General features: G+C 41.7%; 1 protein-coding gene across 1 annotated transcript; it reads right to left on the reverse strand.

Moving 5' to 3' along the window:
* Nucleotides 1-13283: 13283 nt before the first annotated feature.
* Nucleotides 13284-25564, reverse strand: mul1b (mitochondrial E3 ubiquitin protein ligase 1b). The gene is made up of 4 exons (XM_048561827.2): nt 25440-25564; nt 22748-22835; nt 19413-19533; nt 13284-18363 (listed from the first exon to the last, which is right to left on the reverse strand). The coding sequence occupies exons 1-4, from the start codon at nt 25548-25550 to the stop codon at nt 17634-17636; spliced, it is 1050 nt and encodes a 349-aa protein (XP_048417784.1). The 5' UTR covers nt 25551-25564; the 3' UTR covers nt 13284-17633.
* Nucleotides 25565-27767: the final 2203 nt, after the last annotated feature.

The raw sequence follows: 27767 nt of genomic DNA on the forward strand, positions 1-27767 counted from the left end.
ATCAACAAACACATTGATTTGGAGCCAATCTACCATTCCCTGAGAAAAAGAACAGGAAATGACATCACCAACGCAGGAAATGATGTCACCAACCCAAGGAAACCTAAACAGATAAACAGAAAGCGGGACATAACACCAACGCTTCATCGGAGGCTCACTGATGATGTTACCTAGAATGGTGACGAAACGTCTGAAAACTAACCTTCCAGCTCAGTGAGCAAACTTACATCCAGAACCTCAACCTGAGCTACAAATCTTCTCAAAACTCGCTAAAGGGAATAACATTTGCCGCACTGCAAGCATCTGGTATTACTCCAGTGGACAGGTCATCACCAAAGTTGCAGCAATCTCTTCCCTCACTTCCTGTAGAAACATAGGGTATATCCCATCCGGCCCAGGAGACTTATCTATCCTCATGTTTTTCAGAATTTCTAGAACATCCTCCTTCATAACATCAGCCTGTTTCACGCTGTCCTCACAAACTACAAGTCCCTCTCATTGGTGAATACTGAAGTAAAGTCTTCATTAAGGACCTTCTTTACCTCCTCTGACTCCACTCACAAGATCTTTCCACTATGCCTGATCAGGCACTGTTGGCCATCCTCTTGTTCCACACACAAGTATAAACCGCCTGGGGTTTTCCTTAATCCTACTAGCCAAGACTTTTTCACACCCCCTTCAAGCTCTCCTAAGCCCATTCTTCAGTTCCTTCCTGGCTACCTTGTAACCCTCTAGAGCCCTGTCCAATCCTTGCTTCCTCAACCTTAAGAAAGCTTGCTTCTTCCTCTTGACTAGGTGTTCCGCGTGTCTTGTCATCCAAGGTTCCTTCACCTCACCATCCTTTCCTCACCTCAGTAGGACAAATCTGTTTTCTGATGAAGGGTCTCAGCCCAAAACGTCAGCTTTTGTGCTCCTAAGATGCTGCTTGGCCTGCCATGTTCATCCAGCTCCACACTTTGCTATCTCGGATTCTCCAGCATCTGCAGTTCCCATTATCTCTGTTAAAATGTCTGTCCAATCTGAGCTTGCATAATTAAGAAGCATTAGTCTTTTTGTCTTTAAAGTTAGTAATGTTAGTAAAAATACTAGACCTATATGATTTAAATAAATGAGCAATTATACGTATACTAAATAAAAGTATAGAGGATACTAAACTAATATCCCGCAGCTGGGTCGTGAGATTTCATCAACTATTGCCAGTTTTTGACAGTTTCTACACCTTTATTCATGCAGTTTCACAGAAGTGCCGTTTTGAAAGTAAGTTTCTTAAAGGGGGTAGTGGCCCTATTTAATGTTTTATAATATATAAATCAGTACATTAGTACAAGATGGTAGTCCTAAATAAAAGTTATAAATAGTAGTACAGTGTTATAGAAATAGTTAGTGTATAAGGAAATTTCAAAGAGATAAAAAGCAGCAGACTGAATGGAGATAGTAGGAATTACCGATGCTGGAGTCTGAGATAACAAGGTGTGGAGTTGGAAGAACACAGCAGGCCAGGCAGCATCAGAGGAGCAGGAAAGCTGACATTTCAGGTCTGGAGTGATAATGGGAACTGCAGATGCTGGAGAATCCAAGATAATAAAATGTGAAGCTGGATGAACACAGCAAGCCCAGCAGCATCTCAGGAGCATGCTGCTGGGCCTGCTGTGTTCATCCAGCCTCACATTTTATTATCTTATTTCAGGTCTGGACCCTTCTTCAGACTGTATGGATGTGCTGGTGAAGGAAACTGTATGATGTGGTATTCAGGTCCCAAGAGATGGTTACACCGTGCTAATTAATACTATAATCTTTTCTTGGTTTTAAGTGAGTTGTGGAGACACAATAGCAGCGATGGGCACTGTTCTGAGTAGGTTACAGAATTAACACTTATTCAGGGTACTCTTTAGTACAGAAACAAAGTCTAAACACTGCTCGCAGCACGGGGCCGTAAGAATTGAAAGGTGTAAAGAAACAGTAATGGGTTGGCAGGTTAGGAAGAGGCGTTTAATTTAGTTTATCTTGTAAGAGTAAAATGTACTAAAAAAACATGGTTTTATGAATGAATGAATGAATGGAACGCGGTATAGTAAACCCTGAGCTCTTGTGAGTGAGTTAGTAAAGAGAATCATTATATAATATCTCACACATCAAAGCCAGCAGTTGTGACTCTATCTTTGTCTAAGTACAACCATCAATTATACGTTAGCAACTTTTCCCATATTCCTGCACATTGTTTCTATTTAAACAATCAATCAATAGCCTCGTGAATTCTTCAATTGAATCTGACTCCCTTGCACTCCACAGTGCAGTGGCTTCCAGATTCTGACCCCTTGCTATGTGAAAAAGATTACAGAAGCTGCTGTAGGAATAAATGCCATGCCATGGAAGTTCAGCACAGTTCCCTTCATGCCACCATAGGTTCCCTGCCTTTGGACAGCTAAAAATACATTTGCATCAATGGGGAGGCAGAGAGCTGGAATGTTTATCCAGAAAATGTTCTGGGGACCCAGGTTCGAATCCCATTATGGCAGATGATGGAATGTGAATTCAATAAAGATCTGGAATTAAGAACCTAATGATAACTATGAATTCATCATCGATTGATGGGAAAAACCCATCAGGTTCACTAATGTCCTTCAGGGAACTTACTTAGTCTGACCTACATGTGCCTCCAGGCCCACAACAATGTGGTTGACTCTTAACTGCTCTCTAGACAATTAAGGATGAGCAATAAATGCTGCCTGGCCAGCGATGCCTTCACCATGTTATTGAATGAAAGTAAAAAAGTGGCACCGTTCATCAGCCTGCACATGCGCTGTGTCTCTTGGCTGATGAATGCTGGGAAGTGCCAAATGCCTCAGACCCATGAAGTATCTGTTTGTTAGCACTTGACCTCTTCCTCCAGCAAACAGAACGTCAGGGGATTTCCTATAAAGTCGTTCGTTGTGGCTCAATTAATGAGTTTGGCACAACATTAGTGTAGTTTAACGCTGGTTGAAAAGTTACCTGCACTGCTGCAAGATAACAATAGAAAACAAAAGAAAAAGATTAAATAGTTTGGTAGTACAGAACTTCAACATTGCTAAAAGAAGACAAGAATTTGAATCTTTTCATCTTTTACTCTTCAGGACTGGGAGAAAGAAACAGTTTGAGAAAAAAAGCAGAAGTTGCTGGAAAAGCTCAGCAGGTCCGGCAGCATCTGTGAAGAAAAAATCAGAGTTAATGCTTTGGGTCCGGTGACTCTTCCTCAGAAGAGAGAAAAAAGGACGCATTTTTATACAAAGGAGAAGACGATGCAGAATGAGTCTAACCTCTTCTTAAGCCATTTTAAATGGTTTTCCTTCTTCCCATCTGTTTTTTGTGTCTCAGTTCTTATGACTGAAAGATGAGCAGCTTCAATTTTCTGTCTCCTTTCTGCAAAAAACAAAATTTAAACACCAAATTAGTCAGACACTGGGTTTTTAAAACCATTTTAATTCTGTCTTTGACTGCAGCAAATCTGCACCTAAATATTTCGTTATCGTCAATATTCTATTTCTGAAATATTTTACATTCAGCACTGAAGACCTATTTCTGTACAACTGGGGATGATGTGGTTTGTTCTTGATCAAGGGCAAAGTGATCTATTGATGTATTGCTTTGGAAAGCTTGAAAGTGAATGTGAGATAAGGTTGTAGAAACAATTTGGCATTTCAGTTTGTTTGAGCTGCTATTAATTCTGTAATTTCCTTTATCCTGACACTCATTAAATCATATTCTTTTGAGGTTTCTATGATTTGGGCTCATTCTTTTATTCTGACTACCTTGAATTAGCTTGAAAGGAGGTAGAAATTTTAACTTTGTTCCACTTTCCATGACTGAATTTGCAAGTTCAAAGTAAGAAGGTTTTTTTTTCATATTTTAGAGGCTCATTCCCTTGGGGAGGTTTGAAACCAGATCAGATGATATATTTTTCAAAGAAAGTAGGTATTATATGGAACAGACAGCAGATTTGCACAAGTAATAACTGACAAGATTCCCTCAAGTAAGCAAATGAATTTAGGTCTACAAAGGCATAACATGGGATCAGTGTTTGGAGCAGACGTTAACCATCAAGTAGCTGAAAATTCACTGTTTGATTCTCTTAACATATAACGGATTAGTAGGATCTCAATGAGGACAGCAGCAATAAAGAGTGATATTACCAACATGACAATATCATAACCTGATCCTATCCCTAATCAACAGCAAAACTTCCAAGCAACGTACAACCACTGGGAAGGTAATGTTGGTGTTATCACTGGACCATTCATTTAGAGATTCTGGGGATGTGGGTTTAAATCCCACTTTGGCAAATGGTAAAATTTAAATTAATTATTAAAAGAAAATTTGGTATTAAGGTTCTAATTGTCAAATTTTGGAAAAAAAAATCCATCTGGTTCACCTATTGAATTCATGGAAACTGCCATCTTTATTCAATCTGGCCAATGCAAGACCCACAGCAATGTCTTTGACTCTTAATTGCTGCGATGACATATGTGCCTTTAAGAGGGATTTGTCTGTCCAGGTTCTCTTGAAGAGGGGTGATATAAAACTGGTGCCAAGGTGTCTACTTCATGGAAAGCATAGTAAATAGCTTTGTGTTTTTTAAATAGATGAGAGAAGCATAAGTGGGTGGAGTCAGGCTCACACAGACCCAGTGTTTAAGTTTTGCTTTCAGTTGTTGAAGTTGGGGGTTTTGGAGTTGAAGCTGATAGATACAGCTCTCTCTCTTTGCTGCTAAATTCCTTCTTTGGTGTTCCTTCTCCTCGACTGAAGGAGATAGCAAGTGAGGGAAATCTGTTTGGCTGAATTTGCCTTTGGCAAGGGTGTGTTTATGGTATGTGGCTATATTGGAACAGTTGATGAGTAGCAGTTAAATAATGTATTCATTTGTTATGAATTTCAGTTAAGTTAAAATTATGCCAGTTTTGTCTTTCGTTTGTATTTTAACTGTTGCGTAAGAATAAAGTGAGTTTTATTTAAAACCTAGTAGATTGACCAATCGATCACATCTGGAACACAGAGTTTTACACTTGCCTTTAAATAAGATTACAGTTAGGATCTAGGCTGTCTCTGACATATTTTGAGGGAGTTTGGTCTGGTCCATAACACTACCCTCGCAACAGTAAATGCCAGTCCACATCCAGTGAATGAACAAAAATAAACTGTGACTGTCGGAATCAGAAAAAGATCACCCTGATTATTAAGTGATTAATATGATAATTCTTCTTTATTACTACAAGTCTATCTCACTTTGTGTTAGGCACCGAACAAAGATGAAGACTCCCATCAGACCAAACAGTGTTAGAGTATGGACTGATGATTAGATTTATGTTGAGCAGGCAAGCAAGGAAATCATCTCAGGTAACAGAAAATATCTGATAGAAAGCAAAGGAGTTAAAGGAATTGGAAAAGGAAAGTGTAGAGCTGGATGAGCACAGCAGGACAAACAGCATCTTAGGAGCAGGAAAGCTTATGTTTTGGGTCTAGACCCTTCTTCAGAAAGATTTACTTTCTGAAAGCTTTTCTGAAGATGGGTCCAGGCCCGAAACGTCAGCTTTCCTGTTCCTATGATGCTGTTTTGCCTGCTGTGTTCATCCAGCTCTACACCTTGTTATCTCAGGTTCTCCAGCATCTGCGGTTCCTATTAACTCAGGAGAAGAAAAGTGCCTGATTGATTAGATTAGATTCCCTACAGTGTGGAAACAGGCCCTTCAGCCCAACAAGTCCACACCACCCCTTGATATATCCCAACCAGACCCATCCCCCCAAACCCTCACACCCCTGAACACTACGGGCTATTTAGCAAGCCGATCCACCTAGCCTGCACAACTTTGGACTGTGGGAGGAAACTGGAGCACCCGGAGGAAACCCACACAGACACAGGGAGAATGTGCAAACTCCACACAGACAGTCGCCCGAGGCTAGAATTGAACCTGGGTCCCTGGTGCTGTGAGGCTGCAGTGCTAACCACTGAGCCACCGTGCCGCATGGTGATAACTTACAGTTTTTTTTTACGGGATGAGGATATAGCTTTTAGGCAGCACTTATTGCCCAGAGGGCAGCAAAGTCAAACACAATGCTGTGAGTCTGGAATCCATAAAGGCCAGACCAGGTAAGGATGGCAGTTTCCTTTGTTAATGGACAATAGCGATTCAGACACATTTTTCCAACAATCGACAATGGATTCATGGTCATCATTAGACTCTTAATTGTGATGTCTTTTATAAAATTCAAATTCCACCATTTGCCATAGCAGGATTCAAACCCGGAACATTCCAGAATATTACCTATGTCTCTGGATTAACAGTCCAGTGATAATACCATTAGGCCATCGCCTCCCATTCTTATTGGCCAGCAGTGCTTGAGGCAGGTCACCTTCCCTTAACATAGCAGAGATACTGCAGCAGTCTAATTATCCACTTGAGTGACATGGAATTCAGTTGGACATCAATGATCAGCTGAGACAGTGATACCACTAACCTTCTGATCAGTTGAGGCCACTAACTCCCTGTAACATCTTGACCTATCAGTCTGTGTAAACAGAAAAGGCAACTGAAGTAAAAAGGGGGAATGGAGAGAGTGGAGATAGACTTTAGAGATCTAGAGGTTTTCTGGCTTCTTAGTTCTCTAAAATTCGATACCAAAATAGAGATCTTTAACTGGAATTTCTTGCAAAATTGATGAGAGTTGACTTTGCAGTGTTTGAGTACATTTACATTGAATAAAATACTTTTTGGTGGCACCTTCCAGACCCTGAGGTGGCACTCCATTACCCAGCTGGCAATGTCCCAAAACATTGTTACCTTCTGCCTCCCACCAATTAGTGTCTAGTGTAAAGGCTCAAGCACAACCTTCCCACTCCACCACCAATCAAGAATCTTAAACAATCAATTAATGACCACTGAACAATTAGTAAAGGTCCTAAACTTAACTGGGCCCCAATTATCTCCACTCCTTGTGGGACAAGTAAAAGTTTCCCAGCCCATGAAACAGGGAAACAAACATTGGCAGGCTGCCATTTTCAGGGCTGATGGATGGAATTCCCATCTGCACTAATTTGAGCACAATTGAGGTACTAAATCCAGGGCAGAGGCTGGCCATACCTTTGTTCTTGTTTCTGATGCCTTGTTCCCTTCCCTATGCAAACTACCAACCCCAGAAATCCTGACCACTCCCCCAACCTACAAAACGCTGTCTCGACCCCCTGGTCATCACAATCTTCACTGCCCTCCTGGCAGCAGCCACTGCCTTCCAAGTAAACAAGTTTGGGTTCCACCAGGTCCACTCAGTTCCTGACCTCATTGCAGCCTTTGTTCAAAAAAGGTTGAAAAAGCTAAATTGCAGAGGTGAGGTGAGAATCACAGCCCTTGATATCAAAACTGCATTTGACTGAGTGTTTCAACAAGGAGTCCTGGCAAAACTGGGGTAATTATGGGGCAAACTCTCTGCTGGTTAGAGTCATACCTGACACATAGGAAGATGGTCATGGTTGTTGGAGGTCAATCATCTCAGCTCCAGGACATTTCTGCAGACGTTCCTCAGGGTAGTGTCCTGAGCCTGATCATCTTTAGCTTCTTCATCAATGACTTTTTCTCCATCACAAGGTCAGAAGTGGAAACATTCGCCAATGATTGCATAATGTTTAGCACCATTTGCAACCTCTCCGATACTGAAGCAGTCTGTGTGCAAATACAAGTTCTGGACAATATCCAGGCTTGAGCGATCAAATGGCAAGTAACTTTCACACCACACAAATACCAGACTATGACCATCATTAATAAGTGACAATCTAACCACCACCTCTTGACTTTCAACAGTGTTACTTTCACTGAATCTCCCACGGTCAACATCCTGGGAGTTATCATCAGTGGACTTTCCACATAAAAACAGCGGCTACAAGAGCAGGTCAGAACCTAGGAATACCATGGCGAGTAACTCACCTCCTGACTCCCCAAAGCCTGTCACAGTCTACAAGGCACAAGTCAGGAGTGTGATGGAACATTCCCCACTTGCCTGGATGGATGCAGCTCCAACAGCACTCAAGAGTCTTAGAACATAGAACATTACAGCACAGTACAGGCCCTTCGGCCCTCAATGTTGTGCCGACCTGTCATACCAATCTCAAGCCCATCTAACCTACACTATTCCATGTACGTCCATATGCTTGTCCAATGATGACTTAAATGTGCTTAAAGTTGGCGAATCTACTACCGTTGCAGGCAAAGCGTTCCATTCCCTTACTACTCTCTGAGTAAAGAAACTACCTCTGACATCTGTCCTATATCTTTCACCCCACAATTTAAAGCTATGCCCCCTCATGCTCGCCATCACTATCCTAGGAAAAAGGCTCTCCCTATTCACCCTATCTAAACCTCTGATTATTTTATATGTCTCAATTAAGTCACCTCTCAACCTTCTTCTCTCTAATGAAAACAGCCTCAAGTCCCTCCGCCTTTCCTCATAAGACTTTACCTCCATACCAGGCAACATCCTAGTAAATCTCCTCTGCACCCTGTCCAAAGCTTCCACATCCTTCTTATAATGCGGTGACCAGAACTGTACACAATGCTCCAAGTGCGGCCGCATTCCAAGTATTGTCATAAGTCAGGGCAAAGCAGCCCGCCCGATTGGAATTACATCTGCAGACATTCACTCCCTCCACCACTGACGCCCAAAGCAGCAGTGTGTACCATCTACAAGACGCACTGCAGAAATTCACCAAAGATCCTCAGTCAGCATGTTCCAAACCCATGGCCACTTCCATCCAGAAGGATAAGGGCGGCAGACATACGGGAACACCACCACCTCCAAGTTCCCCTCCAAGTCACTCATCAAGCTGACTTGGAAATATATCACTGTTCCTTCACTATCGCTGGGTCAAAATCCTGGAATTTCCTTCCTAATGGCATTGTAGGTCAACACACAGCAGGTGGACTGCAGCGGTTCAAGAATGCAGCTCACCCCCACCTTCTCAAGGGCAAGTAGGGATGGGCAATAAATTCCATCCCAGTCAGTGATACCCATATCCTATAAATGAATTTTTAAAAAGTGCTTTTGTGGGAGTGGGCAGCCTCTGATTGAGCAGCAGCTCTCACTGGACAGGACTGAGTCCTATGATCTGTTTCAGCAACTGACTTTTCTGCAAAGAGGTGTTCGGGACCATAAAACCAGCGGGACAAACAAGAGATTGAGCTCAGTCACAGCAGCAGCTAAAATCCACCAGGAACCCAAAAGAATTCAAAAACACTGACAAAAGTGACTTGTCCACAAAGCAGAGAGCTGACAGTTGGATTTGGGCGAGTTATTTCTTTTCATTTTGAAACTGAATTAAGGAATCCTAACAGTCTGAGCTTACTCTTTAAAAATAAACTTGGTAAGTCAATTTGTCTTAAATTTACAAGAGAGTAATTTAAGTAAAGGTCTGTAGGGAGCTCAGTCCCGGGAGGAGCTATCAGTTTGACCAGATTGAGCACTGAGTTTTGGAGCTTGAGCGTTGGGTGAAGACACAGAGGTGTACCCATGAGGCTGGGAGTTATGTGGTGAACGGGTGTTTAGGCATGGTCGCCTCAAAGCATAAGGAAGTGCAGTCAGAGAGGGGATGGATGGCCGTCAGTCAGAGGAATGGAAGCAGGTTGTCAGGAAAGCCTCAGAGTGCATCTCTCTCAAGGATAGACTTTTCATGTTGGAATTTGGTGAGAATGACAGTTCCTCTGGGAAGTGCAGCCAGAATCCAGCTACACAAGGGGGCAGTAAAAGAGAAGGGGAACAATACAATGGCAGGAGACTCAATGGTGAAAGCTACTGCCAAGTGTTTCTGCAGCTGCAGATGTGACTCTAGGATATGTTGGCTCCCTGGAGCCAGTGTCACAGTTGGCACTGAATGGTTTCAGGGCATTCTGAGAGGGGAGGACAGAAATCAGAGATCATGGTTCACACTGGAGCTAATGACATCGATAGAAAGAGGGATGAAGTCCTGTAATAAGAATCTGGGGAGCTGAGAAACAGGTTAAAAAGCAGGACTTCAAAGCTTGTAATCTCCAGATTATTCCTAGTGCCCTGTATTAGTGAGGGTAGGAATAAGTGAATAGAACAGATGAATGTGTTGTTGAAGAGGTGGTGCAGGAGGGAGGACTTTAGATTCATGGATCGCTGAGTTTGTTTCTGGGCAATGTGGGACCTGCTCAAATCTGACATTTGAACTGGAATGGGACCAACATCCTCAAGGGGACTTCTGTTAGTACAGTTGGTGGGGGCTTAAACTAATTTGGCAAGGAAGTTGGATATGGAGTAAAGGTACAACATATAGTGATACAAGGCAAACGTAGAAGAAAAGCTGAGTAGGCCTGGCCAGCAGAGCAGATACATACACAGATAATATATATGAGACACGGGAGCTCACTAAGAATAAGCAGCATTTATTTTAATGCAAGACTTCCATTAAAGAAAATGGGTTTACTCAGGTAGATTAAAGGTTATCATTTTGTTGTCCAAGCCCTTTAAGACCCACTTCAACAAATAGGTTATTAATGAATTTACCAGGCATCCCATAACACCAGGGCAGTCAACTCACTACAAACACAAGTTGGTATTGATACAAACAGTCTCAACTTTAACCAGGAATAAGTAACAGTAAGAATTTGATACTAACAATACTGTTCCTAATCCTGATCGATCCCCTTAGTTAACAAGGTGTAGAGCTGAATGAACCCAGCAGGCAAAGCAGCATCAGAGGAGCAGGAAAGCTGACCTTTTGGGCCTAGACCCTTCTTCAGAAAATGATTTCTGAAACATCAGCTTTCCTTCTCCTCTGATGCTGCTTGGCCTGCTGTGTTCATCCAGCTCTACAGCTTGTTATCTCAGATTCTCCAGCATCTGCAGTTCCTACTATCACTGAAACAATCCCCTTAGTTGTTACGATACTTCCTAGAGAGTCACTTTGCATCTTTAGTCGAGTTTGCAAAGTCATTGTTCTCTCACTCACTCTGAACAGTCAGTTGGTCTTTTCCTTTACCATGCTGGTTGCTTCTCCTTCATCTTCATAACATCCAAGAGATCGATCTGAGGGTAAGCCCTGTTTTTATACCTTTTTGGATGGTTTTCTGGAATTTCATGTGGTTCTGCCCAATCAGGGAAACTTGTTTAATAGCTTAAAACACATTGCCAATCGTTTGAATGGCTTGCTGCCGTTTGTTTTTGTATAGCAAGCTCTGAGTGCCTTTCTGTTCAGTTTCTGGTTGAAAATATACATGCCTCCTTTGTTTCGTTGAACTGTTTGTGAGATGCATCCTTTTATACTATGCTAACATAGCTAGCACCTAGCTTCTATGTTTGCACTGACTCTAGTTTTTGAGTTTGCCATTTTGCCAATATGTCCCACATCCAGTATCCATTGCTGTTTGGCCAAGGTGGCAATCTACATGTGTTTAGCAGCCATGAGGCTGCTACATTTGCGAGCCTTGTATTTTTTATGTCTATGGTGGACAATATATCTGTTACTTAATCAATCATAGCGTTTGATCATCAATGCATGTAAATGATTATATTGAGGATACATGGGATTAGAATCATATGCTGCATGTTTTTGACCAGTTCAGATTCAATGGGCCAAAGGGCCATTTTCTCTCCTGCAGACCTTTATGTTTATGACTCTATCATATCTATATTCCTTCTTGGTTTGGTTCAGACTCTGCAACACAGAAAGCTGTGGGATCTGGTTATCTCTGGCGATTTTCTGGTAATACACACTATCTGCATCCAGTTCCCCAACACATTAAAGTTAAACGGAAGACTTTATTGAATATCTGACCCCAAGGCTTTAACAACAAAAAGGTAACCCGCCATGACAGATTTGCGATAACGAAGTGGGGAGTTGGATGAACACAGCAGGCCAAGCAGCATCTTAGGAACACGACAGATTGGCCACTGTTTAGAAATCTGACTCCAGTGTCCACTGCTGATGCCTACAGAGTTGCGATGTATTTAACACAGAACTGTCTACATTCACCAACTGGCCTGCCTGAATAACTCACTTCTTTAACCAAACTTTCAAGTTGTTTGGAAGCCTCATAAAATCTTCATATGCAAAATGGCAAATTTTATAAGTGGATTGTAAGGAATCAAAGTCTCCAAGCTGTTCTACTGAATGGGACATGCAAGTCCCAGCTGCTTGTACCTTCTGACTTGTGCTAGTGACTCGCCTGCTGCTTATCACCAGAGTCTTTAATTACATTCAGAGACAGTAGGAACTGCAGATACTGGAGAATCTGAGATAACAAAGTGTAGAGCTGGATGAACACAGCAGGCCAAGCAGCAAGGCTGACCTTTTGGGCCTAGACCCTTCTTCAGAGGGTCTAGGGCCTAAAACGTCAGCCTTCCTGCTCCTCCGATGCTGCTTGGCCTGCTGTGTTCATCCAACTCTACACCTTGTTAGCTTTAATTACATTGCCCTGAGGTGGATTTACAGGCACAGGATACTCAGGCTGGCAGTTCAGTGATGCACGTAGGAAGAGTTCACATTACGGGTTCTACAACATAACTAGAAGAATATGAACAATGTTCGACAGCCAGTGTTGTTCCTGAAAATCTGTCCGGCTTGTGACAGTAAAGGAACGTCATGGCTACTAGAAGAGCATACAATCTGGAAAACTGAATGTAGAATGAATTCTTTATTTTCAGCAACAGGTAGAAAGAATACTAAACTTTTAGTCATTTAGTAAGATTCTCTAGATATATTCTGTAATACGAGGAAATAAACAGAATGCATACGTTTGGACTAGTTTCAAAGAAACCACTTTGCCTTCACAATCAATTTTGCCATCCGCTTTCACTGGCAAGTTTTGACTTAGTGCCTGGCTATCATTCATTATATTGTTAAGCACTTAGTTTGGAGACATTGTATCTATTAATCGTTCTCCCTCTACAGTACTTAATCAATGTCCTGGTAGCAAGAGCAGGGCGGAACATGTGGTTGGCCTTGGTAAGCTGCAGTAACGCAGTTGACCCAAGTCAGTGCTCCTGGCAGGTTGACAGTGGTGTGATAGGCCTGATCTAGTCGGAGAGTGGTGGGGGCCCCAATGCAGAATTTCTGCAAATGGACTGTGATGCTGGTGGGCACATTGCCCTTCTCTCCCACACCGAGCAGTGCACAAGAATAGAAGAACTACTCTGTTTTTAGTTATACTTTAGTTATAACTTAATATCTTCTGTAACTCAAAATGGCACCAGAGTGTGGTGACATATTACACTTTTCACTGTATATGTTTCTTAAATATAAGTAACAATAAATCATTCAATTTTTGTAGAAGCCAATTTCAAGATTAAAGATCTTAGGTCCCTGAAACCATGCCCTATTTGGACTCACCTAGCTTTATGCAAAATAAATTCAGGTAAATGTTTCTTCCACTTCAAACTCATTTCGTACTTGACCAATGAATTCAATTTTATTCGTTAAAATTTTGTATCAACTGAGATTAACAATGAGATTGTTACTGAATATTCAGGAGGTTGCTCATGGATTTAGCTCCTGCATTTCTTGTCTTTAAAGAAACCTTGTACTGTGAAGAGGGAAAAGAGCATTTTTCCTTTAGCATGTTCCACCGTTCAATTAGATCACAGCTAATTCGCATCTTAACTTTATTTATGTAATTTTCTTTCATAACTCTCAAAACCCACATTACAATGATTAGTTGACCTGAATTTTGCATTTCCAATTGTCCTTAAGCTTAACAGATCTTTGGGAGACATTCTTCTATATTTCCATCTTTATACCCACAAAACACATTGGTTGAGATGGGAAATAGAGGTACTGCATTATATAGGGATATGAAAATATATTTCAGAGATAAATATGCAGACAGCAGTGAACTAAAAATTGTGCATTTGGGAATTCAGTATGATTTCCAGATCAATAGTTTGGGTTCTTGGCTAACAAGGCTGTTAAAAGTTATCTGGAGTATGCAGCCAAGTAGAGCTGAGCTATAACTATTAGTAAGACTATTAATAAGAGTTTCGGGCAACACACATAAATGATAAACTTGCAATTAAACAGTACTTTTTCTGACCATTGACTTCTCAGAGTTTTATAGCCAATAGTTTGATGTATAGTTATACTGTTGGAATATTGAAAATGCAATGTGCACACAGCTAGCTCTAAAGACAGCAATTTGACATTGATCAGATGATAGAGGGATAAATATTGGTCAGAATTAGGGGTAAACATCCCTCCTTTTTTAAATAGAATCACATGATCTATTCATTCAAAAGCAAGATATTTTGTCACTGCATTGTGCTGATTTTTCTACTGTACTGCTGCATTTTTTATTCATACTTTTACTACACAATCCATTCTAGAAACAGTCGGCAAATGCTGAATAAATAGAAATGATGAATGTATTAACGATGTAAACATGGATCAACTTCATCATAGCACATGAAGAAGACCAAACAGGTACCATCAATAAACAGACAGTAAAGTGCATGATTAAAAGCAAAATGATTTAGTTTCTGGTAGGAACAATACTCTTTCTTTAATAAGATCAGATTATGTACCAAGACAATGAAATGCATAAAAATGTTCAGACCTGTGAACATTTTGTGTAAACCTTATTTTAACTCATTAGTATAAGAAAACCTGGTTCGTACCCAAAGCAGATTAATGGAAAAAAAATTAACATCTTAAAATGGTTACTAACACTGACTTCAAAACCAATTCACCATGTAGGTGCAGTACACTAGCTACCATAGCCAAAGTGATGTTTCTCTTTTAAGTCATTAATCTTCATATAGATTGGACAAATCAAATTGATAAACATAGCAAAGGTAATCTGCAGGATGAATTCATAGACTGTAGTTAGGACAGTTTCTTAAAACCTACCAGGGTCTAGACTATTTTGGGTCTGGCGGCGTGCAATGAGCCAGGAGTAATTAAAGATTTTGCAATAAAGGGAATGAAAATGAAAGGAACTTCGTGAAATTACAATCTCAAGAGAAGTGGTACAAATAACCTGACAGAGACATCTCCAGATGGACGTCATCCTAGGGCCTGAAAAAAAGTTGTTAAAGAGGAAGTGGATGCATTGATGTTAATTCTCCAAAATTCCCTATATTCAGGAGAGTTCCTAAAGACTGGGAAGTAGAAAATGTAACCATCTATTCAAGGACGGAGGTAGAAAATACGAAATAATAGCCCAGTTAGCTTGTCATGGGGAAGGTGTTCGACCTGAATATCAAACACATTATAGCTGCTTTAGAACAAAGAACAAAGAAAATTACAGAATAGGAACAGGCCCTTCGGCCCTCCAAGCCTGCGCCGATCAAGATCCTCTAACCTGTCATCTATTTTCTAAGGGTCTGTGTCCATTTGCTCCCTGCCCATCCATGTACCTGTCCAGATATACCTTAAAAGACGCTAACGTGTCTGCGTCTACCACCTCCACTGGCAACGTGTTCCAGGGTCCCCCCTCAATCTCCATCTTTCGAATGAAAATAATCCTAATCTACTCAACCTCTCTTCATAGCTAGCACCCTTCATACCAGGCAACATCCTGGTGAACCTCCTCTGCACCCTCTCCAAAGCGTCCACATCCTTTTGGTAATGGGGCGACCAGAACTGTACACAGTACTCTAAATGTGGCCGAACCAAAGTCTTATACAACTGTAACATAACCTGCCAACTCTTGTACTCAATACCCCATCCAATGAAGGAAAGCATGCCGTATGCCTTCTTGACCACCCTACTGACCTGCGTTTACTTAGGAAAAAGTCAAGTTAATCCAGAAGAATCGTCAAGGGGAAATAATGTTTAAGCAATTTGTAGGAGTTTTTGAAGGAGTACCTTGCATTATAGATAAAAGGAGACTGTAAACATACTATACTTGAATTTTAAGGTGGCATTTAGAAAGGAGTCATATCAAAAGCAATTACAGAAAATAAGCATTCATAGTGTAGGGGGTAACATATTAGCATGACTAGCAAAAAACAGTATGCATAAGTTTGTCTGAATGCAGGATGTATTAAATGGAAATCCACAAGCATCTGTGTTGAATCTTTTTACAATTTCCATTAATTACTCAGATGAGGGGAGGAAAGGCATTGTAGCTACGTTTGGTAAATTGGAGTTTTGAAGAATGAAGGGTGACTTGATTAAAAAGTATAAGACCTTGAATAATCTTGACAAGGTCGATACAGAAAGAATGTTTCCTCCTGTTAGGTAGTCCAAACATCTGGGCCTTGTTTTATAATTATGGATCATCCTTTCAGGACAGGATAACAAGAACCTTTTTCTCTATGGGTCATGTGACTTTAAAACTCCTTGCCACAGAATGCAGTCAAAGTGGGATCATTAAATATTTTAATACAGGGATGGATCACCTTACTGATGATTGAGAAAAGGCTCATGGGGCAGTATTTGGAAATGGGTCTTCTGTACAGGACATACCAGGCAATTTTTTACATTGTCGGGTAGATGCCAATGTTGTAACTGTACTGTAACAGCTCGGCTAGGGAAGCAACAAGTTCTGGAGCACAGGTCTTGTGTACTATTGCTGGAATATTGTCAGGGCCCATAGATTTTGCACTATCCAGTGCCTCTAACCATTCCTTGATATCACATGGAATGAACTGAATTGGCTAAAGACTGGTATGTGTGTTGCTGGATCATCCACTTCTGGCTCAAGATTGCTGTGAACAATTCAGCCTTATCTTAGACTGATCTATTAGGCTCACTCATCATTGAGGATGGGGATATTTGTGGAGCCACCTCCTCCAGTGAGTTGTTTAATTGTCCACCACCATTCACAACTAGCTGTGGCAGGTAGGCAGAGCTTAGATCTGATCTGTCAGCTGTAGCTTACTTAGCCCTGTCTATCATTTGCTATTTATGCTGTTTGGCATGGAAATAATCCTGTTTGGTGGCTTCTCCATGTTGACACTTTATTTTTAGGTGTACCTGGTGCTGCTCCTGGCATGCCCTCCTGCACCCGCTATTGAACCAGGCATAGCATATTTGGATTTCCAAAAGGCAAGTTCCACATAAATATTTACCATACAACAGCTTAAAGCATTGGGGTGATATTTTACCAAGACAAAAGAATTAACTGGGTAACAGAAAACAAAATCAAGGTAAATAAGTAATTTTCAGGTTGGCAAACCCCAACTTGTGGAGTGCAACTGGGATCAATGCTAGCAATGAAAGGGTTATTTTAGGGACAAAAGTTAGGCAGATACACAATAGAGTTTAGCATAATATGAGGGATTTTAGTGAAACAGCAGATTGAGGAGATTAGATGAAGGGGAAAATGCTGACAGGATGTTCCTCCTAAGGATGTCTAGGACCATAGGACACGGTTTCAAAGTGGTGCACTGCTTCTATTTCTTGTGATCTTATGAGATGCAGATGATCATTTTTGGAGAAAGGAATAAAAATACATTTCAGCATCATAGGATAGTCCATCACAGGAAATAAAAAATGTAGAAGAGAAAAAGTCAAATAGACAAAGTAATAACCACGTTTATAAGTATATGCAGTCCTGCATAAAATTTTACACAAATTGTTTTTACCTTTCAACCCCATAATAATTTCCTAACAACATGCATTTTCAATTCAGTGCCGCTTACAAACTGAATATTTAACTATTGTACAATGGGACTAATCTGGAGATAATGTTTCGACAAATAGGACATTTCTTAGGTACAGGTAAGGCTTCGTAACAATCAGAACAGGAGCAGACATGTCCACACTCCAGGAACACAGAGGAACGTTCCTTGCTTAGACAGATGGCACATGCGTTTTGTGGGATTTGATCTTCTGTCAAGTCAAGCTCCTGCAAATGTTGCTTCTTCACTGCCAGCATTTCTCTCTGCAGCCTTGACTGTTCCTGTTCCCTTACATAATGTTTATACAGTTGTCGTAATATGAAAAATAAAGTTATACAAGTTGTAATTCCAAACACCATCGTCAGGATTTTCCACAAGTTTGCCTTGGACTCCTGTTTTTGAAGAAGAGACTCAAAATCCAGTCGACTTAAGTAGTACTGGAGTCCTTGCTTTGGAGGCTGTATCTTAATAATGTTACTGTCCAATACAATTTCCCCAACCCCAGTTATGATGTCTTTATCTTGCAGCATTTCTTCAGTCTCTTTGACTCCCTTCGGTCGCTCACCACTGATGAAATGACCAATTATATCAGTAAATGTTTGTACTGCAGGGTGAAATTTCTCATACATCATTTCCAAGTTCAGTTCAGAGGACTCCAAGGGTTTTATCACCCTGACTGAGATGCCAGGGCTACCATCAGTAGGCACAAGGTCAAAGGGTACAGTGTTGGTCCTTTGATGAATAATCTTTTCACAGTCATTCCTGTTGAAAGCAAAGTGAAACCTATGGGTCAGGGATATCCAGCAACCTCTCACTTGTGTAGTATTACCACACAAGTTTAACTTTCATTTAACCCATTAGACTTTCAGTCAGTAGATTCCCAAGTTTCAATTTCACCATCAAGTTCTTTATCTCATGGTTCTCTATGATGTTTGAGGCGCAAACCAGGTTCCTCATTTATCCTGGGCACCTCTGATCAGCTTAATGATAAATAAAGTGATCAGAGTTTAAGTAGGCTCTCTCATAGCTTATAACAGCCTGATTAGAGACTGTAAGCTTGGGCTGTAGACATCTCTTATTCTTTGTAGAGTAGGGATCCTGAAATTTACAGGATCATTTGCTGCAGTTTACTTTCCAAGGCAAGAGTTCAAAATAAAAAGGGAGACACTATAATTGTTGATGCATATACTTGCAAACAGAGAAATGAAGCTCATGGGGAGGCCAATATTCACCTTAAAGTAAAATTAATTTATTAGCACAAATTCCACCAAGCTGGCTGTAGATGTAGTTCCCTACCAAATGGAACCTTCCAGTGTCACATACAGGATTGGCACAACCTCAGTCAGAAAACCAAAAACAAGGGTAGGTTGGCAGCCCTGTCTCGAACCCTCACTCAAAGAGGCCAGTGGCTCCCCCATCTCCAACCAACCCCAGCCCAAACGGCCTTCACTGCCTTTGGTCATTCAAGAGGCTTGATCTACATGCATGATCTACAACACTGCATAAAGCACTGCACTTGTGCAAGGATACAGCTCTCTAGATTATAGTTTAGCCACTGTGGCTGCAGAACTCCGCAGTAGGAGACTAATTAATTAGATAGAAAGCAAAACACTGCAGGTGCTCTGATGAAGGGTCTAGGCCTGAAACGTCAGCTTTTGTGCTCCTGAGATGCCGCTTGGCCTGCTGTGTTCATCCAGCTCCACACTTTGTTATCTTGGATTCTCCAGCATCTGCAGTTCCCATTATTTCTAATACAGGTTGCTGCCTCTTTTGTCTGACAATATCGATCCTCTTTCATATTACAAACTTACCAGATGTGGGTAGTTCGATTCCATACCATTTTATGTTCCTGTAAAACAAGACGTTGTATAACTCCTTTGCAGCCATCCACAAACTGGCTATTTAGGGTTTCTTTGACAGGGTTAACAGCACCTAAAGCACAGAAACAGAGTCAATAAATATGCTTCTCAGCCATTTGCACAACTATTATGACCTGATCTATAGAATAGGAGAGGCTGCAAGTATTTTCCATTATTCCAGGCACTTCAATCTCTGGTGCCTGAACACAGTTAAATTGAGAAACTGTTGCCTTATCCTGTGTAAAAGCAAGCCATTTTTGCTGCTGCAGGTTTCAACAATAAACACTCATGAATAGATCATTTCAGTAATTTCATTTTTTTACTTACAGAGTAATCTCCTCTGATAAATAACCAGAGTTTAAACCATGCACAAAATATTCAAAGGAGAGGAGGAGGAGAATTGCTTTTACTCAATTATCAGGATTGGGAAAGTTCTACCTCAAAAGCTAATGAAAACTGATTCCATTAACAATTTTAAAGGGGAGTTTAAGATGTATTTGAAGGTATGAAATTTAAATGGCTGCAGGGAAAGTGAGAGTAAAGAACTAAACTCATTTTTTTGATAGCACAAATGGCTTTTATCTAGGTAAGTCTCTGTGATATCTATACAGGTTCAACTCCCAACAAGTTTAAACTAATATTTCTGTTGATTGCTAATTAGTGCCTAAAGAGGCACGTTCCCCTACACTGTGATGTCCACGTGGCTTTAAACCTGTTAAATTTATTGGGAGGCCAAGCTACCCGTGCGGAGTTTGCACATTCTCCCTGTGTTTGCGTGGGCTTCCTCCGGGTGCTCCAGTTTCCTCCCAGAGTCCAAAGATGTGTAGGCTAGGTGGATTGGCCGTGCTAAGTTGTCCGTAGTATTCAGGGGTGTGTGGGTTATAGGGCGATGGGTCTGGGTGGGATGCTTCAAGGGGCAGTGTGGACTTGCTGGGCCGAAGGGCCTGTTTCCACACTGTATGGAATCTAATCTACCAACAGTAACCTCCACAGGGAGTGGATCAATGCTACCTCAACATGAACAGCACTGACAGCAGAGAACCAGCAGATGGAGCATTAAACTCATTATTTCACTTTCATAGAATTATTTTCACCAGATTTGGGAATATTGCATGAATAACTCTAATCTCCATATTGTACAAAGGATATACACGCACTGGACAAGGAATATCATTAGCAGGAAAGATTAAACAATATCAAGAAAGACTGGGTGGTCTTTCAATCTGGATAAATGTAAGGTGTTGCAATTTGGTACAACAAACAGGGGTCGGGCTTACACAATTAATGGTAGGGCCTTGGGTAGTGATGTAGAACAGAAGGACCTCGGGGTGCAGGTACATTATTCTTTGAAGTTTGCATCACATATAGATAGAGTGGTTAGAAAGGTGTTTGGCACATTTGCCTTCATTGCTCAGTCCTTTGAGAGTAGGAGTTGGGAAGTCATGTTGAGGTTGTATAGAACATTGAAGGGGCCTCTCCGGAATACTGCGTCCAATTCTGGTTGCCCAGCTACAGGAAGGATATTATCAAGCTGGAGAGGGTTCAGAAAAGATTTACCAGAAGGTTTGAGTTATAAAGAAAGACTGGCTAGGTTGGGACTTCTTTCACTTGAGCATAGGAGTTTGAGAGGAGACCTGTTGGAGTTTATAAAACAATGAGAAGTACATATCAAGATAATGGTAGTTGTCCTTTCCCTAAGATGAGAGATTTCCAGACTTAGGGGCACACATTTTTAAGGTGAGAAGGGAGAGATTTAAAAAAGGCATGAGGGGCAATTGTTTTTGTTTTACAGAGCGTGGTCTGCGCATGGAATGAACTTCCTGCGGAAGTGGTCGAAGCAGGTACAGCTACAACGTTTACAAGGCATTTGGACAGACAGTACATGAATAGGAAAGGTTTGGAGGGATATGGGCCAGGACCAGGCAGGTGGGACTAGTTTAGTTTGGGATTATGTTTGGCATGGATTGATCGGATTGGAAGATCTGTTTCTGTGCTGTATGACTCTACGACTCTATAAAAGAGAAGACTGATAGGTGATCTGACGGAGGTCTTTAAGATTATGTCGGCTTGACAGAGTTAGTTTAGAAATAATACTTTCTAATCAACCTGTTCAAAGATTTCATGCCACTCTTCTGGAGCAGGTAGAACTTGAACTCAGGTTTCTAGGTTCAGAGGTAGGAACCTACCACTGCTACATGATGGTGAGAGCAGATTTAAAAGTCACAAGATAGCCACAAATAAACCCAACAGCAAGTTCAGGGGAAGTTTTTTTTATCCCTAGAGCGCAGGTCTTATGGTACTTTCAACCTGGGGCCAACCTGGTAAACCTTTGGTTTGCTGCCTCCAATGCAAGTACAGCTTTCCTTAAATACCAAAACAAAGGCTGTGAACAGAATTCTTGGTATGATCTTACGAAAGCCCTGTTCAATTCTAACAAGACTTCTTTATTCTTGTACTCTAAACTCCATGAAACAAAGGCCAAAATAATTTTCTTTCCTGATTGTGTGTTGTGCCTGCACATTCCTTGTGTGAGCACAGCCAAATCTAACTATTATTTCCACGTTCACACCTTCTTAAAAATATTTTGCTTTTCTATTCTCAAGATCAAAGTAAAAATCTCTCACTGCCACAGCAGACACCACTTGCAATCTTGCTGCCCACGTGTTTAACTTACATCTCTTTGCAGTCTTTTTATGTCCTCCTGGCATCCAACATTCTCACATTGACACATCTTATTCTGTTTCTTTTAGTCATTAATGCACTGATTCTTGTGAACCTGCACCACAATCTAATGACTCCAATACAACATGTTCATGTTGGCTTAATTAACCAATGCTCTACCTATACTAATACACTAGGACAACTCCATAAATCCCTATCTTCCTAATTAACTTTTTGGGGGCAGCTTATATCATGAATTTTTGGAAAAAACATTTAAACAATATTTAAACTCACTGAAGTTTATATTTGATAAATTGCCTTCTGCACTAGAATTTTGAATTTGATTATACAAGATTTTTCCCTAATAACAAATTCGAACACCCAGCTCAAAACTGATATAATCTAAAACTGGCCAGTAGTTTTGTTTTCTTCCTCTCTCCTTTCTTGAAAGCACTGTTGCATGCTTTAATTATTGAATTATTAAGCTGTTTTACTCAATGTGCATTTTGATTGAAATACATCACACCATTTTCAAGACTGCAGTCAAGGTATTTCTAACCCTACAAGGCAACTCTTGCCTTTCAATGATTCAAATACATTAACACATCTACTGAGAACCTACCTACCTTCTATCACAGCGTAGGGAAGGCATTTTCCTGGCGCATTCAACAAAATAGTCTTGAGATTTTCATCTAAATGAAGTTTTGTTGCATCCTAAAAGAGACAATGACAATGGAAACACAGCCTTCTAGAACACAAAACACAGCAATCTGTAACACATGAGATTTTTGCTTCATCTTTAGCCACTGTTGAAGTTCCAGAAGACTGGAGGTGGCTAATGTTGTTCTATTGGTTGAGAAAGATAGCAAAGACAAGCTAGCAAGCCTGACATCAGTGTCAATACAGTGTGGAGCTAAAGGAACACAGCAAGTCAGGCAGCATCAGAGGAGCAGGAAAGCTGACGTTTTGGCTTTACACCCTTCATTAGGACTCTGACATCAGTGGTAGGCAAGTCATTGGAAAGGATACTGAGAGACAGGATCTACCAACATTTGGATAGTTGAGATCATATTAGGGACAGTCAGCATGGATGTGTGAGCAGGAAGTCATGTCTGACAAATCTTTTAGAGTTTTTCAATGAGGTAACCAAGGGGATAGATGAGGGTAGGCCAGTGGATCTTGTCTCTATGGACTTTAGTAAGGTCTTTGACAAGGTCCCACATGGCAACTTAATCATAAAGGTTAGGTCGCATGGGTTCCAGAGAGAGCTAATGAATTGAATTCAAAATTGGTTCAATGGTAGGAAGCAGAGGATGATGGCTGAAGGTTATTTCCTCGGACTGGAGGCCTATGACTAGTGGTGTGCCTCAGGGGTCGGTGCTGGGACCTTTGTTATTCATTATTTACAAAAACGATCTGGATCTGAATGTACAAGGCATGATTAGGAAGTTTGCAGATGATACAGATAAATATGAGGTGTTGCACTTCAGAAAGGCAAACTAAGGTAGGACTTGTAGAGTAAACGGCAAGGTCCTGAGGAGTGTTGTGGAACAAAGGGACCTAAGAGTACAAGGCCACAGTTCATTGAAAGCGGTGTCACAGGTAGGCATTTAACATGCTGGCCTTCATCGGTCAAGGCATTGAGCATAGGAGTTAGGACATTATATTACAGTTGTATAAATCATTGGTGAGTCCGCATTGGAGTATTGTGTACAGTTTTGATCACCGTGTTATGGGAAAGACATAGTTAAATTGGAAAGAGTGCAAAGAAATTTTACGAGAATGTTGCCAGGACTAGTAGGCCTCGGGTATAGGGAGGGGACTTTATTTCTTGGAATGTAGGAGAATGAGGGGTGACCTATTAAGGCATATAAAATAATGGAGCATAGATAGGATGAAGGCATATAGTCTCTTCCACAGGGGTGGGGGAATTGAAAACTACAGGGCATAGGTTAAGATGAGAGGGGAAAGATTTAAGGAGGACCTGAGGAGCAATTTCTTCACACACAGTGTTGCAAATATGGAATGGGCTGCCCCTGCAAGTGGTTGAGGCAGTTACAATAGCAACAGTTAAAAACCATTCAGATAGATACACGGATGGGAAAGGTTTAGGAGGATGTGAACCAAATGCAAGCAATTGAAACTAACAGGGTGCGCAGCATGGACTAGTTTGGGCTGAAGGGCCTGTTTCCATCTGATTCTAATCCCAACATGACAGATTGTCACAAAAACAAAGTTGCTGGAAAAGCTCAGCAGATCTAGCAGCATCTGTGAAGAAAAAGATCAGATTTAATGTTTCGAGTCCAGTGACCCTTTCTCAGAACTGATGGTGACTGGGAAAACATCAGTTTTGATGCAGAAAATAGGGAGGGTGGTGGGGTAGAGAGTAAACAATAGGATAGAGCCTAAAAACAGAGAAGAACAGTTGGACAGACAACGGAGTTGGTAACGATCAGGCTGGGAGGATGAATAGTTTTTGATGGGGACTGTTAGTGGCTAACAACAGGGGGTGTGAGATGGCAGGCTCTGTGCTAACAAGACCTGGGATATGGGGTACAGGGCTAGGACACGGGGGAGTTTAGGCCCTAAAATTATTGAATGCATTGTAACACTGGGGAAATTGGAAATTAAACATAGACTGGCTGACCCCCTCGCAGAACATCTGTGTTCTGCTCGCAAAAACGACCCTGAACTACCTGCTGCCTGCCATTTTAACGGACCACCCTGTTCCCTGGCCAACATCACTGTCTCTGGTTGGCTGCAGTTTTCCAACTAACCTCAGCGCAAGCTGGAAGAACAACAAAATAAAAACCAAAAGATCTGCGGATGTGGTAAATCAGGAACAAAAACGAAGTTGCTGGAAAAGCTCAGCAGCATCTGTGAAGAAAAAAGTTAACTTCTCAGGTCCGGTGACCCTTGTTCTGGTGTGTTCCGGTGTGCTGAGGGTCACCAACCCAAAACGGTAACTCTGTTTTCGCCATCACAGACGCTGCCAGACCTGCTGCGTTTTTCCAGCAACTTTGTTTTTGTTCCTGATTCTGCAGTTCCTTTGTATTTTTTTATGACTGAGTGCCCGTCTGTTAACTCAGGCTAGTGTAAAGAAACATTTAACAACTGAAGAGGAACGACATTCAGGCTAATATTCTCAAACAGGCCAAAACTAAACCACATTAAGACAATGCAGTAACAGACTCGAATCAGCGCAGGCAGGCAGAGGTCTAACTGCCATCCAGTAGGCCCATCGGCCCAGTGCTGGCCCATAGAGGGGCCCAGGCAACAGCCGACACCAACTCCCCAGGAAGGACGCGCGGCGCTGACCTGCAGGGAGCGGGCAGCGGCCCGTTTGCGGCGGTAAAGCGAGTAACAGAAGGCAGTGAGGGCCGAGCCCGCCGCCACTGCAGCGACCAGAGGCTTCCCGACGCCGTCCATGTCGGCACAAGGCCCCGCCCCTGGGAACGATCTCTGGCCCCGCCCCCTGGAGACAGGCCCCGCCCCTGGGGACGATTCCAGGCACCCTGGCGGCTGGCCCCGCCCCATAGTGAATTCTCCCGCGCTGGCAACAGGCCCCGCCCCTTGGTGCACGATCCCGCCCCGTGAAGGCTGGCCCCGCCCCTCCCCTCGTCCTGGATTGAAAAGGGCTGAATGGCCTCATCCTGGTCATGTGAGCACTCTCAAACCGGGGGGACTGTGTTGTCCTCGTCTATTCTTCTATGATGGGACACCGGAAACACTGCTACTTCCTAACCAGGCTCTCCAGTAAAAATCACATCCAACATTTTTATGTCACAAAGGGTCCCAGTGCCTCCTGCTACTTGCAGGATGGAAATGATCTGGGACCATTTGAATTAATTTGATTCCCAGCAGATGGTTTTGGTCAGGATCACTCCTTGTTACTCCATCCTCAGTGTGGAGTCTGTACGTTCACCAGATTATCTTCAGGTGAATTAATCCATTTCTGCAACTCATTGAAGATTTCATGTTGAAGTAGCCTCTTCCTTTCCAATTTTATGATCAACAGAAGTGACATAATTTGCAAACCCATTTAAATTAATCAAGCTATGTTTGAAACTTATCAATGCAGATGTCAAAATGGAACAAATTTTGAAATCAAAATGAATTGTCACCCTTAATGAGAAATTATGTACTGTGACACGTGATTTTGTTCAGCAATCAGATTCCCTGGAAAATATGATCATTTGGTGCCAATACTTCCAGACTTACTGTAATAAGAAGTTAACAACAAGCCAATGCCAAAGTAATCAACCAGAGGTAGGTGTGAAGGATGTGACATTAGCACTGACACCAATGTTCAAATGATCCTACTTCGAGGTGGTTTGTTGTTCCGCAGACATTTTGTTACCATGCTGGGTAACATCCTCAGTGCAGCCTCTGATGAAGCGTCGGTGTGTTTTCCTGCCTGGTTTTTAAACTCTGTGGTCCGTTGCGATGGATTGCCTCACTTCCAGGTTTCCTCCATAGTGGAATGTATATGGGGTCGAGTTCAATGTGTTTATTAATAGCTTGCTTCGTGGAGTGTCATGCTTCCAGGGATTCTCATGCTTGTTTCTGCCTAGCTTGTCCCAGGATCTTGGTGTTATCCCAGTCGAAGTCATGGTTTTCCTTGTCCATGTAGATTGAGATGAATGAGTATTGGTCATGTCTTTTTGTAGCCAGTTGATGTTCATGTGTTCTTGTTGTTAGTTTCCTTCCTGGTTGTCCGATCGGAAAATATTCACTAAGGAGGAAACCCGGAAGTGAGGCAATCCATCTCAATGGTCGCCAGAGTTTAAAAACCAGGTGGGAAAACACACCAACACTTCGTCAGAGGCTGCACTGAGGATGTTACCAAGTGCAGTAACGAAATGTCTGCGGAACAACAAACCAGCTCGGCGAGCCAACCAACCTCAACATCCACAACCCGAGCTACAGATCCACTCCAAAACCTTAGTGATCCTATTTCCTCAGGATACAAGGGAAGAGATTGTTCACCAAATTATTTTCCTTAATGTCAGTAACCTTCAAAAGCTGCAATATTGTATTTGAGTAAGGAATAAATAACAAAATGAAACCATTGGAGGGAACGCTGGGTGTCAACACAGGGCATATAATTGACGATTTTGAATCTGCAAAATAAAGCACTGATAGCCATTTGATACAAGTCTATGCAGATTTATTAGAAATGATGCAAGACCAACACAAAGGGAACATTTAAAACTACCACAAGTTAAGATTTTATGTTTCTAACACCAATAGAAAGCAGACAAAATCAATGAAGAAATGATTCACTGCATTGCTACGGCACGTAGGGAGGCCAGTTAGCCAATCGTGTTTGCACCAGCACTTAAAAAAAACATCATTACCTGTGCCAAGATAACAAAGCATGGAGCTGGATGAACATAGCCAGCCAAGCAGCATCTTAGGAGCACAAAAGCTGACGTTTCAGGCCTAGACCTTCATCAGAAAAGGGTCTAGACCCAAAACGTCAGCTTTTGTGCTCCTGAGATGCTGCTTGGCCTGCTGTGTTCATCCAGCTCCACACTTTGTCATCTCAGATTCTCCAGCATCTGCAGTTCCCGTTATCCCTTATTACCTGTGCCAATCTCTTGCTTTTTCCCTATAGCCTTGCACACTATTTCTATATAATTA

The sequence above is a fragment of the Stegostoma tigrinum genome, chromosome 28, assembly GCF_030684315.1.
Source record: "Stegostoma tigrinum isolate sSteTig4 chromosome 28, sSteTig4.hap1, whole genome shotgun sequence".
In the NCBI taxonomy this organism is placed as follows: Eukaryota; Metazoa; Chordata; class Chondrichthyes; order Orectolobiformes; family Stegostomatidae; genus Stegostoma; species Stegostoma tigrinum.